This window comes from Barbatula barbatula, assembly GCF_947034865.1.
Source record: "Barbatula barbatula genome assembly, chromosome: 12".
NCBI classification, from domain to species: Eukaryota; Metazoa; Chordata; class Actinopteri; order Cypriniformes; family Nemacheilidae; genus Barbatula; species Barbatula barbatula.
The window spans coordinates 10,544,193-10,555,234 of NC_136775.1; the positions used below are offsets into that span (position 1 = coordinate 10,544,193).

General features: G+C 40.7%; 1 protein-coding gene across 1 annotated transcript in view; it reads right to left on the reverse strand.

Annotated features, from left to right (window-relative positions):
• Positions 1 to 10,831, reverse strand: part of virma (vir like m6A methyltransferase associated) — a 15,304-nt gene extending 4,473 nt beyond the window's left edge. Inside the window, exons 1-13 of the mRNA XM_079469951.1 lie at positions 10,687 to 10,831; positions 8,344 to 8,456; positions 7,305 to 7,391; positions 7,098 to 7,146; positions 5,978 to 6,143; positions 5,760 to 5,885; positions 5,431 to 5,664; positions 4,124 to 5,327; positions 1,771 to 2,295; positions 1,464 to 1,618; positions 1,259 to 1,341; positions 987 to 1,080; positions 293 to 837 (exon numbers count right to left, since the gene is read on the reverse strand). Coding sequence (XP_079326077.1) covers positions 293 to 837; positions 987 to 1,080; positions 1,259 to 1,341; positions 1,464 to 1,618; positions 1,771 to 2,295; positions 4,124 to 5,327; positions 5,431 to 5,664; positions 5,760 to 5,885; positions 5,978 to 6,143; positions 7,098 to 7,146; positions 7,305 to 7,391; positions 8,344 to 8,456; positions 10,687 to 10,749 — 3,444 coding nt within the window. The 5' untranslated portion in view covers positions 10,750 to 10,831. The remainder of the gene's footprint in view (positions 1 to 292; positions 838 to 986; positions 1,081 to 1,258; positions 1,342 to 1,463; positions 1,619 to 1,770; positions 2,296 to 4,123; positions 5,328 to 5,430; positions 5,665 to 5,759; positions 5,886 to 5,977; positions 6,144 to 7,097; positions 7,147 to 7,304; positions 7,392 to 8,343; positions 8,457 to 10,686) is intronic.
• Positions 10,832 to 11,042: the final 211 nt, after the last annotated feature.

Here is an 11,042-nt window from a genome sequence, read left to right on the forward strand (position 1 = left end):
GATAAAATGTGCAGTTTTAACAGAAATTGATCATCCTTGTGTTAATATCACTGTTATTGTCAATACCAGTATATTGTGCGTTCTTTTAACAAATGTAATTAGTTAAATATTACAGTTTGATGACAGATTTCAAACTTGTCCAGCTTGAGCATTTATCCTGCCAAGACTGTAGATCTCTGACACCTTAAAGTGCTGTCCAGGTATGTAGCTTATAAGGGAATTTAACAGAGCCCCTGACTGCGAAACAATAAGCAAAAAACAGCCGTAGACCCCGGTTTCCGTACTCCAGTACCTGTGTGGTCTGCATGGGCAAAGGCAGAGGCAGCAATTCAGACAGCAGACTGAGGCTGCTGTAGATGTTCTCAGGAGCAGCCAATATAGAGTTCAACACTTCCTTTAGCATCAGAGACCAGCTGTTCCCCGCCACCGTCTCCTCCGACCCGGTCGCCTGCTGGCTAACCGCATGTGTGAATGTCAACAACGTCTCCGTCACATCTCCCTGAATGCGCAGCTCCTCTGCATCCAATCGTCCCGTCGTCGGAGTGGAGCAGAGGATCTTGTGAAGTGTGACACAGATGGAGGGCACGCGCACGTCACGGAATTGGCAGGTCCCACCGCTCAGCAACTCCGTGAGCATGGTGCGGATGAGCCTGAGCGAGCAGGAGGCCACCGACAGCATCATGAGCTTCTGCGCTGAGGGACCCATCGGCCCGACCAGTCGCCATGGCAGCAGAAGCAGTGATGTAAGCTTCTGGAGGACTTTAATAAAAGTGTCCATTCCCTCCGCACTGAAGAGGGCTATTATGGCCTGGTTCCACTTTAAGTCCTTCTGCTGACCTACATACAGTGAGTCAGGAACTAGAATTGCATCATATTTGGTACATATATTTAATACCTGTCTAGTATTGTATTGCATTGTACAATAGCTCTGCATAATAAAACTGACTTAATGTAGTAAACATGTATGCGCGTGTTTGTGAAAGTACCTGGAACAGTGGGTGGAGGACAGGAAATGTGGCACAAGACTCTGAGTGCAGTTACAAGACCCACCCCATCAGCTGTCATCAAGTTCTCCAGATTCTAGAAGAGCACAATAAAAGTTAGACATTCTACAGCCATTGTATGGACACAAAAGAGACATTTCTCAAAACATCTTCTTTTGTGTTCCAAAGAGGAAAGAGTCGTATACAGGTGTGCAATGACATCAGGATGCATAAACATTCTGGGTTGAGAGATGCATACGCTCACAAAACCTCACCTGCTTTATGTATTCAATAAGCGTAGGGATGCCACTGATATCAAAATGCAACTTTTCAAGGGGCTCCAACCACTTGGACAGCTCTAAAAGATGATTCATGAAGTCAGTATAATGAACGCACTCCGATTTACAAAAAGCATGCATGGCCTTCAAAGCATAAGACGTCAGGCTTTCTTGGTTGATATTACAGTGTTTTGTGACTCACCTTGAAGCTTAGCATTGTTTTCATCAGCTTTGCAAACACCAAGAAGCGGAGTAGTGTAGTGCTCCATCATTCTCAGATCACCTGACGTCTGCACCACCAGAAGCACAAGCATGCAGGCGTAGTTATACGTGACAGATTTCCTTGCTTTCCCTTCCCTGTAGACATACAAGCATTAAACGCAAAAAAATGTGCTACACAATAAATTGATAAAATCTGAACGAAATCTTCATTCTTGTGTTTTCAACATAGTCTCAGACTGCTGGACCCAAGTATAAATGTCTAAACATGTGTATTAGTATATTCTCACCCTTGACCCTCTTTGGCATGGTGTTCTACCAGGTTGACCAGACAGCTAAGGTTATTTTCCAAGCTGAATGCATGTGCGACAGCATTTCGGCCAGTGCTGCTGAAGCTAATGAGATACAAGCAGTGAAGCGTTGCCAAAACATCTGGGTTATCGCCATCTTCCAGCTCAGCCCCACTCAGCTCGGCCACCCCTTGTAGCGTATGTAGAGTCTGCATGAGCCACATCCAAAAACCGTCTTCTATTGACCCCTCACCACCTGCTGGAGCATCTTCTCCCTCAGCCTCTAAGAGAGGTGTCAGTGCGGCCAAGTGAGACGGAGGAGTCAGGTGAGTGAGGGGGGTGAGAAGACGAAGCAGCAGGTTGATGGCTTCATGCTGGCTGAGGAGGAAGAGGAGGCCCTGCTGGGACTGCGACAGGAAATGCATCACTTCTTTGACAGCCTGAAGGACTCCGATATGGACACATGTAGCAGGATACGACAGGACAACTGCCAGGGATTCCAGAAAGTGACAAGCATGCATGTATCTGTAAAAAGATTATTGAGAATGGTTGCTTAGTATTTATACATGGTTTAGTCTAAAGACTATTCACACTGATCCAGTGACGCCAACCACCACAAACAACAATAAACTCATTCACATCGATCCAACAATCACCAACAAAATAATAACATATAAAAAATGTAAAAGTTCTTGTATAATCAACAACATTGTCAAAATAATCCCTGTTCAGACAGCTTTCAGTTTTATTTTAGTTGTTAATATTCTAAACTAGATTTATATTTATGTTTATGTTATAGTTTTTATGTAAATCTTTTGTGTTTTCAACATTTTTATTTATTTATTTTATGTTGCTATATAATAAGTTTTACAAATAATATGTGTTAAAGTCCCAGTGCAGCGCCTTGGAATGCGCAACATAATTTGATGTGTTGACTAAATTGTAACTGAAAAATGCAGAAAGCGTGTGACATTCATTTATGGCACATCAGTCTGGCAAAGCTGCATTTAACAGCGTGATAGCCGCAGTGGTATAAAAGTCTATAGAAAAGAATCGCAAGATCAGTGATATCAGTGAAGCTTGATATTTACATGGTGAGTGACACTGGCGTTTGTCTTCTTTACTCATCCAGGCTGCAATGTCTGATCCATAGAACCTTAACATTCAACATACTGTACACACTTTAAACGGGTCAGATACGTTTTGTTTCTCAGCAGTTTGGGCGAATGATCGCGCATATGATCAGCTCTGTGCTATCGTGTCTCTCAACCTGAGCACACACTTGCAACCGCTCGCGTGACACTGACGCGAAATTAATGTTAATGTTTACACCTCCTGGATCAACTCCTATCTACCATCTAGTGCATTATGTTTCATTCACCATGTAGGACATAATAAATGTGTGAACACGTGGCTGACATGAGGCGTCGCTTCAGCAGCTCTGATAGTGAAGGGCGGGACTCTTCTGATTCTAAAGCGGATTTGATTGGACAAGAACTTTGACAAGAGGCTGAAATGTATCGTGAAGTCATGGAATTTCAAGATTAGTTTGAGCGCACATGCCAGACTGTCAGTTTTTAATTGGGTTTAACTGGAATTGGAATTTTGGCAGTGCGTAGGAGCATATCAGTTTATTGATGTCCTTAAGGCTAACCTATTTTAAATAAAAGGAAAAAACTTTCATTTTCATTTCACTGGGGCTTTAAGTTTAAGTTTTTCAAAAATCATTTAGGCTGATATTTTAATGGATTTCATTCAAAAGAAATGCTTTAAAGGTTTTAGTAAGTTATAATAACATTGCAAAAAAACGAGTAAACGTGCTGTAGTATGTATGCTTTGTAATACTACTGTTGACATAGAGAAAATAATGGTCTTTTTTATTTGCACTTTAAAATTTGCATTTAAAAGTTTTAATTTTCAGGTCCCCAAAACCCTGTTGACATGTGAATGAAAAGCCAAAATGCAAAAATGTTTTACAGTTTTAGTTGAAAGGGATGAACGACCCTATTTCACTGGTTACCGCGAATGGCAAGAACATGTAAGAACATTGAATAAATGATTGAAAATATTGGTGAGCTATCCCTTCACTCCCTTCATGTCACCGCAAACCTGTTTGACTTTTTTTTCTGCAGAACACATATTTAAGATTTTTTTATTTAAGAATGCCGGTAACCAAAGAACATGGACTTTCACTTTATTAACATAACACCACTGAGACATTTCTTTTGTGTTCCAAATGAGTTTTGAATGAGCCAATGGTGAATAAATTATTTTTTTATTATTGATTGGTGAGCTATCCCTTTAATGGCCAAATATACTACATTTATCAGTGTTGTAGCCACATGGTACCAACCTGTATAGTGTGGGATAGGGGTCATCTCGTTCTGGTGGCCCAGTGATGCGGGCACTGGTGGGAAAAGCTTTTCCAGGAGGCTGTACCATACAGTAAGGCGCTCTCTCCAACAAGTGGAGCAGTTCCTCCATGAGAACTTGTAGCCTTTCCAAGTCACCTTCCGACAAAGAGGCAGATTCCAGCAGAGTATCAATGTCCATTGGGGTTTCCCGCTCTACCTCTTGAGTTTCCCTCTCTCTCTCCTCTCCGTCCTTCTCTGTGCTTTCTCTGTCCTTCTCTCCATCTTTCTTCTCACTCTCGACACTTTGTCTCTCACCCGTCTCCCCTACGCTGGGTTGACGTTCAGCCCAGGTGCTTGCGGCTTTCTGCAGGTCAGTCAAAATTTCATAAAAATGTGCCTTATGTAAAATGGCCGCACCTGCTGTAGCAACACGCACAGTCTGGTCCAACAGAAACAGATCCAGCAGACGCTGGTACCCACTCAATCCTTTATCGCCATGGTGACGGTCTCGGAGCAGGGTCTCCATGCCCTGCGGCTCACTGATGATGCCGTCGAGGGAACGCAGCACGTTGAGTTTCAGCGTTGACGAAACGTGTTCTGCAAACAACAAGTCCAACAGGCTGCCAACGATGCCCTTCTCCAAGAGCTCCTGCACAGCCTGGCCACCACAATCAGCCAGGGAAGCGGCCAGTTTGGTGCCAGCTTTGAGCTGGCGCAGGTTCAGAGCGATAGGCTGTGCCAGGGCAGAGTCAAAATTAAGAGCTTCACAATTCCAATCGATTAGTCTTTTTAAATTCTCCCTCTGCCTATCAGGGTCACTAATGGATAAGAAGCTCAATCCTTTCACAAGTAAGGCTGGGATTTCCTCCAAGGCCGTTACCCAGCCCGCTCCTCGCTCCGTCTCTTGCTCTTCATCCCAGGCCTCCAACAGTTCCGACAATTTAGCTGCAGACTCTGCCCACGGGGAGCTCGGGTCCTGGACGTCTACCGTTTTAAGGCGCTTCAGTTCTGCCTCATAACGCGTGACGTGCTGCGGGGTGAAGTGCTGCAGGGGTCGGAGCTCACGTTCAAATGGGTCGTACTGGACGGTTGGTAATGAGGCCAGGTCCTCGGCTGTGTAGTCCAGATCAAATGGAGGGAGTTTGAAAGCTCCGCTTTCCAAATCTTCCTCATCGCTGGAGATCTGCTCATAGCCATCATCACCTTTAGATAAGAATAAAACACTAACTGCATTTCTGTACATACATAAGCAATATTACGAGCAGCAGGAGACACACAAACATACATCTATCATCCAACTGCTCACCTTCTCCATCTTCATCCATCTCCTCATCAACGTCGTCTTCGTCTTCCTCATCATCTTCTTCCCCTTCACTTCCTTCTGACTGTGCATCAGCGTCCTCTTCTTCATCAACCGGGCCTTCGCCCTCTTCTTGTTCGCCGTTTGAGTAGGTCTCATCTGCAGGGAGAGACCCTCGCTCCGGTGAGACAGGCTCCAGATAGTCATCACCCTGCTCAGTGTTCTCCTCCTTCACTGGACCTACAGCACAAGAAACAAACAGATGGTCACTGTGTGTATATATACAGTGGGATATAGAAGTCTGAGTTTTCATTTGTAAAATAGCAAAGACACACATTGACCAGGTGTAGCTATAGCCTCATCATCATCATCGTCTGGAGGGGGAGGCCCTGGTGGGGTCCGTGGCCCTCTGGGCTGTGGTCTGGGTGGGCTTCCGTTGTACTGCTCTTCACTGTCCCACTCTAAAAGTTACAAACACATACATGTAAATTTTTTCCCATCGTGCAGCACGGCAGAGAATGACTATAAAACTGGCCAGAAAAAGTTTGCTGACCATGCTTGATGTTCCTTTTGGATCCTGGCTGTTGCTGTTGGGGAGGAGGGGGTGGAGGAGGAGGCGGAGAGTCCCGCTCGTGGCTATGGGGGCGCTCGGCTGTTCCATACACCGCCAATGTCAAGCATGTGTACCATCCACGCAGGACTAAATTGTCTGTGTTGATCTTTAATAATAAACAGATGCAATGGAATGGAAACACGCTTCACATAACGGTTTGGTTCAGTTTATTTGCAGACTAAAATACTATAGCTGTCCTTCTGAAAGCGTGGATGTTTAAATTTGCTGTTTTTCAGGAAATGGAAAAAACACTGTACTTTTTACTTAATTAGATACTGTTTTGTTGAGAAGCACTTTTTTATACTTTTTATTGGTTAGATATTTTTTTAATTCCCAGTGAAAAACAAAGGGTGACTAATAAGACATTATTCATTCTTTCTTTTATAAAAAAATATATGTATGTTTAAAAAATATATAAAACAAACATATTTTTATCAAATAAAAAAAATATTATATTGTATTGTATATAATATAAATATTAGAAAATAAATATATATATATATAAATGCTGCTGTAATATAAAACTTTCTCTTTATCCTTTTTTCTACTTTACCCTTTTACACTACCTTTCAAAAGTCATCCATTTCCAAAATATTATTTTACTATAAATAATATGTTTATTTTCAAAATAAGTACTTCCTTTTTTTCTACAAAAATAATTTCAAACATTTAACATAGACCTTGAGATTAAAATATTTTTTGTGCTTCAATTTATGAACAGTAGTATATTTCCAAACAAGTTAAATCTCAAATCTTTACATGAAAGTAAAGTCGTTTTCAATGTTGTTTTCCAAATACTAAAAACTTTCTCAAGAGGAGGAGGAGCAACTGGACTAAAATTCAACTGACACGTGTGAGCAGGAGCTGACAGCTTTAGTCATTAAACAAGCATGTGCAATTACATTGAGGATTATGAGTAATGCACATGTATATACAGAGCCAGGGAAAGCTGCTTTTTATGTTCTTAAAGAAACCACAAACAAATTTGAGTTTATATGAGTCCATTTCCAAGGGTGTGTGTAAATAACATTGAAACACGATGCTGAAGCGGGTCTCTTACCTTCCCATTGGGCCTGAAGATGATTGATTTGTTCTCATCATACTCGAGGCTAGCGTGAAATGAACACCAACATCAGTGATTTAAACAATCAAGTGCACAATCTTTTCAACTTTTCAACGAGTGTACACAAACACACTAAAAGTGCACTGTATTTCTCGCTAAGCCTGTTAAACACAGAGGTGTGTGTTTTAGTGAGCATATCAGTACCTGCCCAGCCTGTCAAACACTGGGGCGTTGGGTTTGGACACATTGTTGAAGAACAAGTCCAACTGGAATGCGTGAGGGGACGTCTCCCTGAAATAAAACAGAGCAAGGGGCATTGTAACTGTCAAAATATTGGCCTAAATACTTCAGTTTGCTAGCACTACAGGTTATATGTTATAGACTCCTCACCTTCAGCACAGTACTCCTGATTTATTCTCATTTTACTGTATGCATTATTATCATATCCTAAAATAATTATGAAAAATAGCTCGATATTTACAATATTATCAAAACAAACTTCTCATTGTTCTATTCACATGTCTGGAGACAAGAAAGATAGAAGGATGAGATCATGGGAAAAGCAGAGAGTGGTCTGAGAATAGGGGGTGTGGTGGATCTGTTTTTAAAGAGGGAACAATAGGGACCACAGAAACCATTTCAATTTCCTCAATGTCCTCCAGCCAATTCATCCGAGGAGACCATAGCATTACTCATGTGCTTATATCATATTGTGTAGTATAGAAGCACTGGGAGAGGTTGAACACACTGTAAACATGGTGGAAGTGCTGTTACATGTCACAACATATAAACCCGGACCCTTTAATGCAATGTGGATAGTGCAGACAAACACTAGAACATTAAAGACATGTTATCTCAATTGTTCAAGCTAAGGGATAGTTCACTGAAGAAATAACATTCTTTACACTTCAGGCTTTATTTCCTTGCCTTTATGTTGTTCCATACCCAATGAATAACTGCATTAAACACAGGTGAATACATTTTAAAGATTGTTGACATCTCTATGTCATATCCAATGAAAGTGTTGGCTGTCAGCCAACAACATTCTGCCTAGCAAGTAATATAACATTAGAACAATTTAAAGTTTGGGAATATATATATATATATATATATATATATAATGTACAATTTTGTATTGTTGTGTGTGTGTGTGTGTACAAAATTGTACATTGTAGGCGATGTGTCCCTTACATCAACTGACAGCTTGGTGTATAACTGTGTGTGTGTGTTTGTGTGTCCTCACCCAAACGCTCTGCTGTCAGGCAGGTTGCTGTGTGCTTTGATGCCAGGAGGAATGACCCGCACTTCTGTGATCAAGACACCATACGGAAATCGCACAACATCCACATTTGTCAGCTTATAAGAGAACAGACACAGAAATATGTTGAGAAGCTTATCAAGATGAGGATAAACATTATCATGTATAGACGGACTTAAGGCCAGATTTCAACCACAGCCATACAAAAAAATACTGCTCGGCTTATTCAAACGTTAGGGTTCGTGGAATCAAGATTCCTAAGGTTCAAGGTATTTAAAAACACAAAAACGTTCTATATTGAATCTAAAAATGGCAGAGCAATTAAATAGTCGCTCTTGGCTTAGCAAGCCGTCACTGGTCCACCAGGCTAGTCCAACCAGTTTCTACAGGGCTGTTGGAATACACCTAAGGGGCGGCAAATCGGTGCAATGATACAAAGCACTCACCGACAACACACCCCCACACCCAACCGAAATCCAAACAACACCACCACATTCAAATGAGAAAAGCAGTTGTATGTATTGTGCACATAAGGCCACATTAAGCTATAAAACAGTAATTCACTGACAAATGATCATCTAAAAACGAATATGTTTTCAATAAGGAGGTTCAACCAACACCGAGTTTTAATCTGAACTCTTTGCGTTTTTTTGGTTTCAGAACAGCTGATTTCAGTAAGTTCTATCAACTCTGGGTAGGCTTATCTTGAGTTTTGTGATTGCACCACAACTACGACAAGCCGTGATCAATGGAGCTCCGATATTACAATTCACCATGGTAACGGCATCAAAAAAGCTACATGGTGGCAGAGAGCGCTTGAGAGTGAGGCTCACTTTCGGCTTTGCAAACAGTGGATTTACCAATGTGCTGAAAATGACTTGTTTAAATTAATAAATAGATAAATGTACCAATAAACAAATACATTAATCAGTAAAATAACAAATAAATTATTGAAACAACAGAAATAATTAAAACAATCATAGTTTCTCATTCCCCATCAGTGCTCTAAGTGATGCGAGTGTGGGACGGCATGACGTGTAGGACACTTGTTAGGGTGTCAGACTTAGACAGATCAGTGTTTCGAACACTGCTCCGAGAAGATTTGGGTAATGTCTGCACGTCTACATTAATTCTTTATTACCTTTATCTCTTCATTTCTGCATTTCTGTCTGTATTTATTAATTTTTTATTCATGCACTTTACTTACACATTTTATTAAGTCATTTCTTATCCTCCATAGAAAACTACAAAATGTAAGGGAAATAATATGCTCCGATGTAAATACACGGCTACGATGGCTGATGTTATTGATGGAAGCATGGATGAGATACGTTTAATTATATCTAATTCAGTGTTAAGAAAAATTATACAGTTTTAAGAAAAATGGGCTCGAGTCACCCCGCACCCTTGGGTTTGACATACCTCACATTCTGAAACGGAAAACCCAGAGTTTCCCTCATTTCAGAACTGCCTTTCTGAAACGGCCCCAGATCAAAAGCCATACAAAAATCGAAATAGGAAAACAAATCTGCCCTGCATATCCTCCACAACAGTCCATCAAATACAGTCTACAAGCTTTAACCAGGCAAACAACCCGAAATAACTTCAAACAATCAAATATAAAACAACCATGTTCTACAAATCAACTGGTCAAAAAAAAGAACTGGTTACCTCTGTTTTAAAACCATTATATCCAAAACACTAACATAATTATACACAAACTAGATCTGTAAAAGGGGGTGGGGTTCAGCCTTACTGAACGCTTTAACCCACGGTCACATGTACCTGTTGACAGGTAGCTGTGGTCAGCGAGGATAAACATAGAGATAAACTTATTTGAGTACAAGGAACTTTAAAAACTCCGAAAAGAGTTTTATTTACAACAATATGTTTGCATCTTTTAAAACAGTTAATACAGACGTCAAATCACAGGAATATAACGGCGCATTGTAATAGCATCATAAACGTAGCAAACAACATAACGTTAGCTAAGATACCAGTTTGCCTGAATTTGAAAACTCCCACCTTAAACTTCATACTATTAAATGGGCTTTGTTTTGTCGGAAACCATCTATAGCCACATACTACAATGACCGTAGCATAATAGTCAGATGTGATATAATGAAAATACATGTATGGTCTCTGTCTAAAATGAAATAAATGTGTCTAAAATCTTGTGCTAACTAGCTAGCTTACTGTTGACTGCGCACAGTGCGTTACAATATAAACTTTAAGATCCGCGCAACGACTACTTCAGCGTCTGCGGGACTTAACGGTATCTGCAACGGGCAGTTAAAATGCATAGACCCGATTAAAATCCAGGTTTACCTCTGCATTTTGATGCTTGAACGTATCTAAAAAGAGCAGCTCCGTTGCGGATTCCCCCGCCATCTTTCTTGATCACATTAGGACTTCCGGTAAGCGAAAAACTTCCGGAGGTGAAAGCGTGCGCTAGACTACATCGTGTTTCCCTATCTATTGAACGTGTGGTCATTTTAAATAGTTAGTAATAGTTTTTACACCAAATATAGATAGTGTGCCCCATATAGCCATTTATCATTCCTGCTTATGTATTCCAAAAATGAAAAGATCGTCCAAAACTTGATTTATACTTTTTTATGTTTATATGATATCACATTATATGCAATTTGTTCAGCAAAACATTTATAAACTCAATTTAACTT